Genomic DNA, 15,439 nt, shown 5'->3' with positions numbered 1-15,439 from the left:
ATGCCTGGTAAAGGGAAGACTAGAGTCTCAACAATTTTCATATTTTTATAACTTTCATTCTCCTGCAAAAACTAATTAAAAGGGCAAATGCATAAACAACAGTAAAGTACAAAAGAGAAAAACAATAAACTTACTACCATAAAAAATAATATGTATGCCTGTCTGTAACTAAAAGAGGTCATAATGAAGCAAGGAGCAGTTATTCTCACATCAGAATTTATTAAAGGAGTGAATTGAAGTCACTCTGTACGCAAGAGGTGCAACTTCTTCGAACTCACGGGAACACCTTGACGGTTTGCATGATAAATGCAAGAGTGGCCAAAAGGAACTGAGCTATGACAGCAAAGGGACACATTTACTAACATTCCACACAACCCATTGCAGCAAGGCAACTTGCTGTGTGAAAAGGAGACGTCAGAAATGTGCCATATTTACAAAGATATGATGCATTTCTTCTGCCTTCTTGCTCTAATGTACCGTGTGCTGCCTAGTACTAGTGTAGGCACCCTTGCGAAAGTGCCTGCATTACAAATGGGATGGTTTTTGTGCAATAAAGACCACCTTCCTGCACATAAAGAATCATTCAATGCATTTTCCTTTTTCTATGTGTGATGTGGAATGCCACTACGTTTCCCCTTTGTTTTTTATTTTTATCTAACTGGATTACAAAATGTTAGAAAAATGTTGTAATAAGGTTTTGTTTTAAATTTGATAATCAGCTAACAGATGTTTATGTTATTGTTTATCAATTCAACATACATCACAGCAGAACAAACTATTAACAGTCTTTGAAATTTAAAACAAACAGAAGAAAGAAGGGCAGTGTAGGAAGAAGACAGAGAAGTCAGCGTACAGCAAAGGAGAAAGAAGATGGCAGCGAATAAAAAAGACAGAGAAGACGGCATGTGGTGAAGAAGAAAGAAGGTGGCAGCGAAGAAAGAAGACAGAGAAGACGGCATGTGGCAAAGAAGAAAGAAGACTGCAACAAAGGTAGTGGATTAGTCTGCAGATGGATATGAAAGTGTGTAGTCATGTTCTTGTACTCTTTGGCATGTGCTTTACATACAACTAAAAGCACCTGTATTCCATTTAATATACACATAATTAGTTATGAGTCCCAAGATGTGTTCCAAAATTACTCTTATTTATTATTTCTTCACTTTTGTTCCAGCCAAGTCAACACGTGTTTCATCTAGGTTATATCTCCCCTTGACTTCCTCAGGACATATAAGGCTGTGAACAGTGTATACAGTAGTACATATAATATTTTAACATAAATAAAATGCAGAGCTGCATAATAATGTATACACCCTAATTACATAGTGCCTGGTGGAAATCAACACACTAGTGATCAATATACATTACTGTGAAAACCTTGTTATTCTCCCATATATTAAAATCAAAGTCTATTGTGATGTGTCAATAAACCATATCCAAAAACCATGTGTTCCAAAAACATGCACACATAGGTGAAGTCCCTCAACACAACCTACTGGTGTACAGTATTTAAGTACTCCTGATATTTAAACTACCAAAATTACCAAATACCTACTCAAATAAAAAACTTCCAGATATTTTTTTCTCTATATGATCCTTTCCATCATCTGTTCAATTCTTCCTGTCCCAATCTCAAACTTATGTATTATCCAATCAGGTTAATTAGATAAATATATTAATATTACTGATTATTTATTAAGTATGAAGTGTACCATATTATGCTTATACACTTGCTTACCTCCTTATCAGCTAAATTAACTGTTCTAATTATACCAATCTGGATGCATCCTTTAAAGCGTATCCTATAACATAAATTAACACTTCAGAAAATGGCCAACATTGTAAGCCTGTTAGTCTATATCAAGCGTTCCACTGAAGCGCTTCATTGAAACGCTTCCAATTGTGTATTAAACTTACCTCCTTGTATGTTGCTTTTCAAACTATTAGCACCGCGATTATGCGTTCGGCAAAGAATACCGAGTACGCGTCTCCATACTCTATAAATAGCCCCTCCTTCGTAGTATTTGACAGAGAGAAAGGACTTCTATATTTACTACGACTTCCACAGAAGTCTCTCAACGCTCGTCGGTGAACTGTTATATCCACTATATATAGCCTCGTGCCTGATGTAGCCAAATAGAAAATACTTTGTACACATATTTATTTACCCCTCTCTCAATAATTGTTATTCCAATTGAAGTTGCATCCACATACCTGAACAGTCATTCCTTAGATATAGTGAAAAACAAGACTAATTGAATAAATGAATAAAGTAAAATAGTACTGAAATTATTGTCAACCTATATATCTGTATGTATATATCTAAGCAGCCCTATTTTGTTATACCTAACTCTTATGTTTATCCACTGACTGGTCTCATATTCAATATGTACAGAACATTCCAGTGTATATCTTATGCTGTTCCTTTTTGTATTCACAATCTGAATAACAAACATTAAGTTCTTATTCTCCTTGTGTGTGCATAAGTTTGTTCCACATATCAACATTGTTATATATAGATCATCTCTCGCCTATATAATATTCCAATTCATGATCAGAATTTAATCCACATTCTACTGCTCTTAGTTTCATAATCCACAATAACTCCTTCCTCCTTAATGATTGTTACTTGTTACGTCCTCGTGGATCTATCTTAATATGTTCGAAAGCAAATAATTGTAATTCTTTATGTACATCTTGTGCTCTACAACCCCTCATATGTGTTACAATAGGATATCTTACATCATCATGCTTAATAGCTCTCAAATGTTCTGCAATTCTTTTCTTAAGTAGACGAATTGTACTACCAACATAAATCTGTTCACATTTACAAATCAATATATATATTACATGAGTAGTATTGTAATTAATATATGTCTGAATTAAATATCTCTTATTATCAACTCCAACAAAGTCTTTCTGTGCTTGATATGCCCATTTACAAACTCCGCAACTGCCACATTTATAAAAACCTTTGTTATATGTATCCAAGCAATTAGTGTCTACTGGTCTATTTGGGTAGCTAGTACATAAAGAACTACTCCCTGTTGCTCTCTACCCAATTTGGCCGTGCCTGCTCACCCAAGAGGGTGGTCGTCTCCTTTGCCGCAGCCATCTCAGCCCCAGCCCCAGTTACCCCTGCTACCCTGAGTGAGGAGACTATTCACCTCCTGAGGAGTATCTCTGTGGGGCAGTCAGCCATTGTGAATGCTATCCAGGGGTTTGCTTGCCAACTTCAACACACCAATGCTTTCCTGGAAGGTATTCATAGTACCATGTCTGGCCTGTAGAGATCTTTTCAGGCTCTGACCTCTTTACTGACAGCAGCCAATCGCCCCCTACATTCCTCCACCTCCCTCTTCCCAATCCAAATCCCCTATTTCACTACCTGTCCCAAGCACACAGACACATCCGCACACATCCAACTCAACACACACAAGCAGGACACATTGACACAAACACCACAAGACACACTGGCACGCAGGCATTCAGGCACTCAACATACACACACAAACACCACATCAGCCACCACTTCACCACACATCCCCAGCACCCCCACTGATCCACACGCCACATCCAGCATACCCACAGACACCACCACAACAGCCAGTGACACATCCACCACACCCACCATAAACCCAGACACCAGCACAACACCCACAGACATATCCACCACATCAACCATACTTGCTGACACCACCCTAACACACACAGACACAACCACAACAACCACCATAACCACAGACACCATCCCAACAGACACCACTACATCCAGCATACCCACAGATACCGCCCCAACAGACACACACATCCACCACTCCCACATCACCTAGCACCTCCACCTCCCAGCCCCCTAGACACACAAATACCTGCACTCACACATGCAACAGACACCACATAAACAGAAGCATACCTCACACATGTACACATCCAAGGCATCTACACCCACTTATAAGAGAAACACTCCCTCAACTTCCAAATCCTCAGCCCCTTCTGAAGACCCTCCCTGTTTTACCAAAGGGAATTTCCTTTTTGAGCTTGCCCTTTCTCCTCTTACCTCTAGCTCCCTCTCCCTAACCCAAGAGGCCCCCAAACACATTCCAACCCATCCCTTCTACATCGAAGTCCTCCTCTGTCACACCTGCGCCCCCCTGCAAGCACTCCTACCCCTCCCCCAAGAAAAGGCCCACCCCTCCAAAGAAAAAGACCCCTCTTTGAAACCGAAACCAACTCGTCCCAAATCTGACCCCACCCCACCCAAGGATGATCCCTGAGGTGCCTGCCTGCCCACTTAATCCCTCTTCCTTTGGAGGTTCCCTGGCAGTGATTAGAGTCAAGTGTGGGCATAGTAATGTGCATGGACATCTAATTGGATTGGCCAATGTTCTAACTCATTTGGATAGAATAATCCTAAATTGTTGTTTTTTGGGGTACACATTTCGCCTGCCATTCCTTTTCTACCTTTATGTTGTTCCACAGTAACTTGTGTTGTATGCCTACAGTTGTGTGTGTTTCAGCCTGATTGCTGATCCATTTGCTATTGTTTGCAATATGTGACTTTGTGGGCAGTGCTGGTATCACCCGAGACAAAGGTAGATGTTGACTGTATAGATATGTGGGTGTTAATCAAAATGGGGTGCCATTGTAGTGCATTATATTTGGAATGGTAAGTATTTCATCTTTTGTTGTCCAATGTCAGCATGTATGGTGTTAGACTTGCTCCCTGATATGGATTGTACATTCATCTAATGTGTGAAAGCTAGAGGTTATTTTGTCCACACATGGGAGGGTATTTAATTGTGATAGCTTCCTTTGCATTTGGTTGAGAATGTGTCCATTTTGATGTGTGTACCTTGCAGCTACTTCATCTAGATATATGACCCATGCTGTTGCTGTTATGTTTGCTTTCTTGACTTGCACACTATGCAAATAGGCATGTCACTTGGCTCTACTATTGTTTGTCCCTAGGATACATGAAGGGCCACTTCCTGAGCAAATGTTGTTTTAGGGACACGTGCACAGTGAAATGTGTCCCAGGGCAGCATCCTTCCATGAGTGCTCCTGATGCCCCCATCCCTATTGTGCAGGTATTGTGTGCATAGTGAACTTTGGATATTTGTCTCTCCAACTTTTGTGCATCCCATTGACCTTCCAATGTGTTGCAATGTAGTGATCTGTGGGTCTATTGGAGGGCTGTTTCGTGGGAGGGGTGTTTGTGTTCTAAGACACATCAATACATATTTGTGTTCAATCTGATGACCGTCCATGGCATGTGTGCAAGGGTGTCAGTTGAATTGGTAGATGTGATGTTGATGTAGTGTTGCTGATGTGTGACACAATGTTGTGTACACCTCACTGTCCCTGTGCCTGGGATGGGCAGACGTGTGTTTTTGTGTAGAGTTGCAGTGCAGGTGCAGTGTCAGTGACCTGCCCAAAGGAGGCTGTTTGTGGCTGTGAATGTGTCATTCTTTGTGAATGACTCCGACTGTGCACACAACGACTTGTGTACTTGGTGCCCATAGCGTGCCCTCGTATCATGTGGATGACGGCGCGACAATCTGTTGTTGAAATTAATCACACAGGTAGGTGTGTGTACTTACCGTCTGTTTCATCCACGGCAGCAAGACGTGTGTGATGGGTTTCATGACGACACAGGACGTGTAACACTGCCTGCAGGTGAGTTGCTTCTTTTATTCTTGTTGTTTCTGCCAGCCAGGACGTGGTGGTTGGACCACCATGATCACATTCGATAGCTCGATCTTCATAACGAGCCCGGCAGAAACACTGCATCCACTGACCTGTTTGGCCTGCCTTGAGACCAATTTGATCTGCGCTGCCTGGCAGTGCTGGCAGAGCCATGGTAGTCTTTGCTCTATGGGCCCGCCAACATCATAACAGAGTGGTCCGATCGCCAAGCCCATGGGGTTGGCGGCGCCACCGCCATGGCGGTGCATGGACCGCCAAACTCATAATCAGGCCCTTTGGGGGTCATTCTGACCCCCGCGGGCGGCGGAAGCCGCCCGGCTGGCAGGAACCGCCAGAAGACCGTACCGCGGTCAAAAGACCGCGGCGGTCATTCTGACTTTCCCGCTGGGCTGGCGGGCGACCGCCAAAAGGCCGCCCGCCCGCCCGCCCAGCGGGAAAGCCCCAGCAACGAGGAAGCAGGCTCCGAATGGAGCCGGCGGAGTTGCTGGTGTGCGACGGGTGCAGTTGTCCCCGTCGCGAGGCAGACACTGAAAATCTGAATGGGGCCCTGTTAGGGGGCCCCTGAAGTGCCCATGCCAGCGGCATGGGCACTGCAGGGGCCCCCCGGGGCCCCACGACACCCGTTCCCGCCATCCTGTTCCTGGCGGTTTTTACCGCCATGACCAGGATGGCGGGAAGGGGGTCGGAATCCCCATGGCGGCGCTGCTTGCAGCGCCGCCGTGGAGGATTCCCTGGGGCAGCGGGAAACCGGCGGGAACCCTTTTCTGACCACGGCTTTACCGCCGCGGTCAGAATTGCCCCAGAAGCACCGCCAGCCTGTTGGCAGTGCTTCCGCGGTCGTTGGCCCTGGCGGTCCATGACCGCCAGGTTCAGAATGATCCCCTTAGTCTTTTATGTATCACATTTTTATTTCTGATTATAAAATACAAACAAGACTTTGCGATACTCCAAATGTCAATGAGATCAAGCATTTCTCAGTTTGATTTGGATAAATTAGTTTTAGGTTCGAAAATCCATTTCGATGTCTCCCAAGCATAATTAAGAATAATCTATTATACACCTTTCTCTTTTAACTTCAATATGAAAGTTATATGTTGATAGTCAGCATTAACTCTGGGTTGAACAGGAAAGAGGAATGCCTTAACAATTTTCCTATTTCCATTACTATCATTCACTATAAAAACTAATTAAAAGGGCAAATGCAGAAACAACAACAAAGTACAAAAGAGAAAAACAAGAAACTGGCTACCATAATAAATTATGTGTATGCTCTGTCTGTAAATAAAAGAAGACACCAAGAAGCAAGGAGCAGTTATTCTCACATCAGAATTTATGGAAGGAGAGTATTAAAGAGGGGCCACTATTTGATACTTACTCGAACACCTTGATGGTTTTTATCATAAATTCAAGAGTGGAAAAAGGGAACAGAGCTATGACAGCAAAGGGCCACATTCTTTGACAAATTTGCATTTAATTTGGAAGAGAGGTACCGTGTTTAATTTCCTCTTGATGTATCAAATTTTGTCAGATCCATCAATAAGGTGTGTGTTTTGTTAAATTGGGTCATATCACCGTTGGTTTGCTAGCGTTGGCATTGAATAATGGATCTCCTTGAAATCTGAGTTACCCGATCTGGACCTAACATTTATAGAGTGTACCAAATTTCAGTCAGTTTCATTAAAGGGGAGAACAGACAGAGTGAGAGAGGTTGTCAACAAGTGATCCATTCGCAATAACTTTCAGTATCTCAACTTCCAAGCATTTCTCACAAACGACACCAAAGTTATTAGCAAATCAAAATGTTTTTGACAGCCTACTTTATCTTTGTCCCATTCAACAGATATACATTAATGTTGAGATGCCATTACTACTCCTACCATTGTTCAGAGCTGCCTCACTTCATGCAGGTTTTTCAAATAGTGCAAATGTTATAATGAACACTTTTTAACCTCCTTTTAAATTTTTGCACTGTATTGACGAATACAGATGGCATTCAGAAGTGAATGAGAGGGTCAGTCAAAGCTTTTGAAGGTTCAGGTTAGAGGCTATTGAGACTTGGCAAGGTCTACATGAGTCATTTAAGGGTCACCAATATTGACAGGTGGGTGCAAGAAGACAGGTTGAGCTTGCCTTTGAGAAAGCTGAGGTCCAGTAGCAGAGTTTGAGGAGGGTTTACTTACCAGGTTGAGCACTGGTATAACGGGTCAGAGCGTCAGCAGAGTGGGTCTGAGGGTCAATGGAGGGCAAATGTGAGCTGTAGAGGGGCTGATTGTCAACTGATGTTTTCGAATGGCCAATCATTAGTCGCCTGAAGATTGTCTCAGGACCAGCTGAGGGCATCCCAGGACTGGCTGAGGATTTCTAAGGATGCCTGGGAACATGCTTATGACTGGCAGAGGTATATGTTGGGATTTGAAATATTTGCAAGGGTTGGGAGAATGTCTGTGAGGGCCAGATGATGATCTGTGAAACAGTGTAATGTTGAAGTAAAAGATTTGTGAGGGTCAGCTGAGGTAAAGTACGGGATAGCTGAAGTTTTCTGATACCCAAGTGATAATACGTGATGATAAGCTGAGAACCCTCTGAACAACAGGCTCAAAGTGACTGAATTCAGTCTGAGGGACCCCTAGTAGCTACATGGGGAAGTCCAGGGACCTGTACAAGATTGATGATGGGTAGGATGGCATGTAGTGGGACTCTGAAGGGTGAAAGAGGATATTTTGAAAATGACAGGTCCAAGTAGAAAAACCCTATCCCAGTCCATGAAATAAGCCCCTACTTCCATCCATCCTTCTTCATTCACTGTTGAGGGTCAGTAAGTCACCACAATAGGCCCCCTAATATTATTTTAGTTTCCTGCTACCCCTGCTACACTTGACCTCTGTGTGAGTCAAGCTTGCATTGCAGCTGACTGTGAAAAATGCCCACACTGCTGCTAACATTGCTATTCCCAGCCTTTTTTTTTTAGAGAATACTTGTCCTGGTACTGCTCACACTAAAACTGTTCTGTGAGTGGGTGTTTGGGCAAAACATTGAGTTGCAAGTATCGGGAGACAGAAATATTGGAAATAAAATATCATGCTACAAAAATACTGTGATGCAAAACATATTGTTGTCAAGAATATCGCTTTTATAGGTAAGTTATATTGATTTTAGGAATTGTGTTATTTTGTTATCTTTTTCAGTAATATAGTTGTAAACTATTTCAATTTGTTTTAGTTCATACATTAATTCTATGTGTTACTATTGTTTGTATAATTATTTTTTTTAATGTAGTTTGTAATTTTAAGTAATTTAGAATCTTTTATTTAATTGTTAATAGTAATTTATAGTGCTGTAGCAGGTTGTTGGGTTTGTAGAGTGATAGGTTTGAAAGTTAAGTAATAATTATTTATGTATTATTTTTTTTATTTAAATAAGTGATTGATATTAATTATGTAACACTAGTTTAATTTTGGAATACATTAGGTGCCAGTTGCTCAGTTTGTAGATGTATGTGTTCAGAAATTAAATAATAACTAATTAAGAATTAATTCTTAATTTATAATTAATTATTTAATGGATTAATAATTATGTAGATTGTACAAAACCTATATATTAAAGTTACATTTTAGGTGTGGGCTGCTAGGTTTGTAGTGGTGTAGGGTGGGAAGTCAATTAAGTAATAAATAATTAACCATGACTTCTTAATTAATTATTTAATTGATTATCAATTATGTAAATTGTGCTATACATATTTGTTTTAATATTATTTTAGCAGAGGGCTGCTAAGTTTCTAGGGAAATAGGGTGAGAGGTTAATTAAGCAATAATTATTTAGTATAATATTATTTTTAATAGTAAAGATTTATTAAAATTATTTTCAAAATAGTCAATCATTACTATTTAAATAAATAATTATTTCTATTGATAATTAGTATTAATTATTATTAATTGTGTAACTTTTGTTTTCTATTTTTTAATAAAGATATATATTTATGTTAATTAATTATGTCTATATTAAGTGTATCATATTTTTTTCTAAATTAATAGGGTTATTCAAATATGTAATAAGTTTGAAGTGATGTACTTTCCCTAATGTAGCTTAGACTGGGATGTAAAAAGTAAATGTAACCCCCCTGAAGTCCAACACTTTCCCTACTGTTGCTTAAACTGGAATGGGAATAGTAAATTTAACTCCTCTGAATTCCAACACTTTCCCTACTGTTGCGCTGTTTAAAGTAAAATAGTAAATGTAGCCCCTCTGAACTCCAACACTTTCCCTACCTTTACCATGACTGGAGTAGGAATAGTAAATTTAACCCCTATAAAGTTTCCCTGCTGTTGCACTGACTGGAGTAGTAAATTCAACTCTTCCAAAGTCTAACACTTTCCCTAATGTTGCATTGTTTGGAGTGTTAATAGTTAATCTAACAACCTCCAATGTCCAACACTTTGCCTATTTTTGTGCTGTTTAGAGTGGGAATGGTAAATTTAAACCATCTGAGTTCCTACCCTTTCCCTACTGTTACATAAACTGGAGTGGGACTAGTGTATCAAACATTACCAGACGCCAATATTTTTCCTATTATTGTTTCTTCTTCTAATTCTTTTTTAATTAAATTATTATTTGTGGTTTTATTTGTTTATTTTCTAATTTCATATTTTTTAAATTCTTGATATTTAAAACATTTGTATAATATTTGTTGTAATTGAGTTTTGCGTTTTTTAAATTGTTTATATTTTCTTTATTTGGTAATTTTAATAATATTTGTAATTGAATTGTTAATAAATGTACATACACACTTTTATATGTGTGTGTTTTCTATAAGTATTTATATAGAGTTAATTATTAGTACAATTTATGTAGTTTAAAGTATAATAATAGTATATACTAAAATATTTACAATTTGCTCCTTTAAACCTTAAAACTATATAAATATTTAAAAAAAGATATTTGTGTATGTTTTTGGATGACATTAGTATTAAACAATATTTTATTTCCTATATTTTTGTACTTACCTTTTTAAGTATAGACACACAATATTTTGGTTAACGATATTTTTGACACTGTATTTGTATTAAATGATATTGATTACCTCGATATTGTGTCAGTGACCCCTGTGGGTGAGAGAAGTTTGTATTACTGCTGCTGTCGTATATATTGTTACCACACTTTACAATTACTGTTTGGGGCGTGCGGTGAGGATGTGTACCATGTTTTCCTCCCATTTTTTAATTTAGCCACAAAAACATGACTTTACTTTTTTTGCTATCCCTGGTGTATTTAATGACATCATTAAACATTTTCGCAGGATTTGCCAATTGTGAGAGGGAAACAGGTCAAATTTTCACTGAAGGGAGTTTGGCATAACAAAGTTTCAAGAGTGCTTTCCTTCAACATTAATAGAGAAATATTTGCACCGGACATTGCCAGTTCCTCTTAATCTTCATTTTTTCCCCACATGCAATATATGTGGAGCTATGCACTTTCCAAGAAACAGTTTTTGTAACTCAAATCTTATTCATGACATGTGTGTCTATTTATTGGGGTGAGGATTAATGGCCAATTACGTTAGCTCTTCCACGCTTTCCCTAGTACTTTGGAAAAAATATAGTAATATCACATTGCTCCATTAGAATATTATGCTTATATCCCAGTTTCCAAGTCAGATCCTTCCTTCAGCACCTACAACAAGGTTGCTTATCTTTGTATGAGTCATCTGTGTCAAAAGGTGTGCTGAAGTCTAAGAAGGCCACATCAAGTGTATCCCCTTTGTTTTATTCACGAACACCAATCTTTTAATTGACATACTTATGGTGGAACCACATTGCCATTATGCTATTAAAACTGTAGCATTATAGTCCGCTTCTAGCTTAGTTATACTCCTGTGACTCGGGCCTATAACTAGTATGATGGCCTTTAGCGACTGGTATAACTTGAGAGAGATGTTTTCTAATGGTATTACCATTAAACTAGGAGAAACAGAAAGACAATAATTGAAATGTTGGAGGAAAGGGTCTATAACAGCTATTAGTGCTTCATTCCAGTATTCTAATTTAATTTAGTGTGCAGACCTCCCTCTCACAAGTGATGCTGTCAAGGTATTGTAAGAAATGTAATCTGCACTAAACAGACAATCTTTACTGGTTAGATAATAGCTGATTGCCATCTCCCTTCTATTTTGTTGACTGTGAAAAAACTGCCTGCCATTTTGTTTGGAATGTCACCTGTCTCTGGAAAGCAAGAGAATAAAGGTATTGGTGATGCTGAAAGCAACGTAAAAGACAAGCCTTCCTACAGTGAAACATTTAAAATAACACATTTTAGACATGAACATCAGTATATCCTCCTTCTGTGTTTTGTCCACTTTCCCCCTGTCTGTTCATTGTCTCTCCCATTATTTAGTGTATTGTAGAGGAGTTGGGTCTTTAACTGAGCACCGAGCTCAAAGCGAAGTGAGCTGAAAAGAGCCAATTATGTATGTGGATTGTATGGATTCAGTCTTCTGTATGATTTATACTAAATGTACTGCTTTTGTTGAACACAGGAAAAACCCTGGGATGAAGACTGGATGAGACTGGATAGTCTCATCACCCCTCTCGTTCTCAATTACTGTCAGTGCCAGCTGGAGCTCAGGGAGTATTATGAGGTTCTGGAGCACACCACGGAAATCCTGCACAAGCACGGTGGTAAGTGTGCTTGCCTTCTATGTGGTTGTCACAATGCCAAGGAACAATAAAATAGGTAAACTGAAAATTGTATATATGAAATTTATTCAGCAATGACACCGTCTGTGAAAGTGTTCAGTGCACCAATATTGGGCTCAAATCATGTATCGAATGGTAAAAAGGGTATACATTTCATCCACCAGAATGTTCCTTTTGGAGCAAATTTCCAACATTTATGGAATTATTACCAAACTCTTGGAGTATGTCCAGAAAGCTAAAACAGTCCCAGTTCTCCAGCAGTACTAACATAAGTAGAAATTATGCATGGATATTTTCTATCAGATGGAAACTGTCAGTGCATTAGCATAGTTACATTTATTTAATTTGTTTCTCAACTTAAAAATATCTTTCAGTAAAGGATTCTTCACTTGAAAATATTTTCCTCTTGGAGGAATCCTTTCTACACACCTCCCTTAATTTTTAAAGAGCATCCTTCCTAATTTGACACTGGGAAAGCTGTTATTCCAGTCCTTCAAAGCAGTATATTGCGAGCATAACCAGGGTGGAAAACTACCTATTTCACCTACTAAGGCTGTCATAAGACGTGGCCTGGTACTCCCTCTGGTAACTCAAGAGTGTGCAGATAAAGTATTTTAATGAACAGAACGTACTTCAGTATAGCTCAGCTGGATAGAGCATGCATATTGCTGTTGAACATGCAAACATGTGCAACATTGTGGTGCAGAAACACCATGTTTAACAAAGGCAAACATTTGATAGGCTTGGCCACACTAGAGACTGTTATGTGTTACTCTGATCCCAATGCCAGTCCATGGGTGCAGGTACAAGAAATTGAACAACAGGTAGCAGAGTTTGGAGAACAATATGAATAGTTTTTTCATTATGAACTGCGCTGCCTCAAGGGCTTTAAACACAGGATAAGGTTAAAGAAAGAAGCAATACTTGTTGCTGCAAAGGTTAGGCAAATTCCAGTGAACATACACTATTGTGTCAGTAAAGAATTAAGAAAACTCATTGACTTGAGTGAAAGAACCTGTGGAAGTCACACAGTGGTTGGATCTCATTCTTATTGCCAGGAGGACAAGTGGCAATATTCACAATATTGACCGAAGTGAACTCAATCAAAATATAATTGTGGATACATTTACCCTCCCAAATACTGATGAGATTGTAACAACAGTGGCTGGGGTGAAGTATTTCACCACTTTTGATCTAACATCGGCCTGCTATCTGGTTGAGTTAGACAATTGTTCTCAAAACCTAACTGCTTTCATCACATAAATAACACACTACAAATCTAAAGACGCAATTTGATCTACCTTCTACTTCCTCTATTTTCCAGGGCAACATGACAAACTTTCTGAATGGATTACCATGTGCTCAGTGTTATCAAGACAACCTTCTGATTTTTTATAATACAATGGAGGAACATGATGCTTGGTTTTAGGAAAGTTGATGGAAGTAGGAGTAACATAAAAAAGGGATAAGTTTAGGGTTTGTGTTTTAGAAGTGAACTATTTAGGTCATCATATTTCTAGTGGAGGTGTGACACCCAAGAAGTATCTGGTGAATGTGATTGTAAATATAAAAAAGTGTGTTATAAGGATGAGTTGGTGTCATTTTTGGGCATGGTAGAGCATTCTAATGAGTTCATAAAAGTATATGCTGACAAATCTGTGGTTTTAAAAGCCTTGGTTAGCAAGAATTTTAACAAAGAATGTCGAGGAGTTGTATGTACTAAAATTGGAGTGCACCAAGTTAACAGGAGATGAGACCTTAATTGTCATAGATGCCTGATCCAGAGATTTAGGAGAAGTTTTACTCCATAGTAGACAGGTGGTAGACAAATTGATGGCATGTGCTTCCTGATGTGTGAGAGGATCAGAATTGAACTACTCCATAATTGAGAGGGAAGATCTGGCTATTTTCTGGACATTAAAGAAGTCAGGAATCTAGTGTGGGACACTAAATTAAAAATTTGTACTGATCACAAACCCCTGAAGGACATGTTCATTAAGAAGGAACTAGGGCCCATCTTTAAACTTTTTTAGTGCTGCATTTGCGTGATATTTTGATGCAAAAGCGGGGCAAACTTGTAAAATACTATAGTATTTTGTAAATTCACGCCATTTTGCGTCAAAAAGCGGCACAAATGCAGCGCTAAAAAAGTATAAGTATGGGCCTAGATTCTATCTCATCAAGAATAAGGAGATGGGTGATTGCTCTTCAAGAGTTTGATTTCTGCATGGAATGCTTTCCTGGAGTAAACATGTATCAACATATTGGTTGTCCAATTTCATTGCTTGTTCTGACAAGGATGATATACAAGAAAGGGTGCTGTAGTAGAGGAAGATTGGAAATCTGAAATTATATTGTGACTCCTGCACACTCTGTCTGTTGGGTTGCTTTTAGGCATAAACCTTCCATTTGATCAAGTTAGCTCCTCCTGGAAAATTCTGACTCTTCACACCTCACTTTGCAGGCTTCAAAAACATAAACCTGGTTTGGAGCAATGATGCAATAATGGAAAGTTTGCTCTCCTGGTTCCGTAGTCCTCTCTTCCTACAGTTGTGTACAGGGATCATTGCTGTCAATCTGACAATATGAGTCAGATATTGGTTATGGACTTATAGACCTTTGAAGCCAAAGTGGGATGCCAGAGTTATTCAGAAAATCTGCCACACTGAAAAGCTTGTGTGCTCTGGAGGAACATTGTGTCCTCATTGTTGAACAGATTTTACAAGCTACTGCCTCTACAATTATACTATTGCTGACTGGTTTTGGGTTAATGTGTAATGGGCTCAAACACAGAGCTGCATCTGCTACCACTGCCAAGGGAGACAGCAAAACATGGGAATTGGGTGATGTTCAGTTTTCTCTAAGAGTAGTGGAATCCTACTCTGGACAAATGTTATGGGTTGGGCAACATACTCAACCACTAGATACACAAAGTTTGAGGTGTGTGTCTGGAAGGGTGTATGTGCTGGCGGGTATGGCCAAGATTGACATAGCTAGTGTACACAAAGGAGAACACAACTTAGTGCAGCACATACTCAGGTTACACA

At 39.3% G+C, this 15,439-nt stretch overlaps 1 protein-coding gene across 2 annotated transcripts in view; it reads left to right on the top strand.

Annotated features, from left to right (window-relative positions):
* Positions 1-15,439, top strand: part of LOC138258899 (aryl-hydrocarbon-interacting protein-like 1) — a 201,119-nt gene that overhangs the window by 160,222 nt on the left and 25,458 nt on the right. For both annotated transcript variants that reach the window (XM_069206224.1, XM_069206216.1), the window contains one exon: positions 12,233-12,374. In XM_069206224.1, the coding sequence (XP_069062325.1) occupies positions 12,233-12,374 (142 nt within the window). The remainder of the gene's footprint in view (positions 1-12,232; positions 12,375-15,439) is intronic.

Source organism: Pleurodeles waltl, chromosome 2_1 (assembly GCF_031143425.1).
Source record: "Pleurodeles waltl isolate 20211129_DDA chromosome 2_1, aPleWal1.hap1.20221129, whole genome shotgun sequence".
Taxonomy (NCBI): domain Eukaryota; kingdom Metazoa; phylum Chordata; class Amphibia; order Caudata; family Salamandridae; genus Pleurodeles; species Pleurodeles waltl.
Note: the sequence above shows the minus strand (reverse complement) of the source record. Positions and strands in the feature narration are given on the sequence as shown.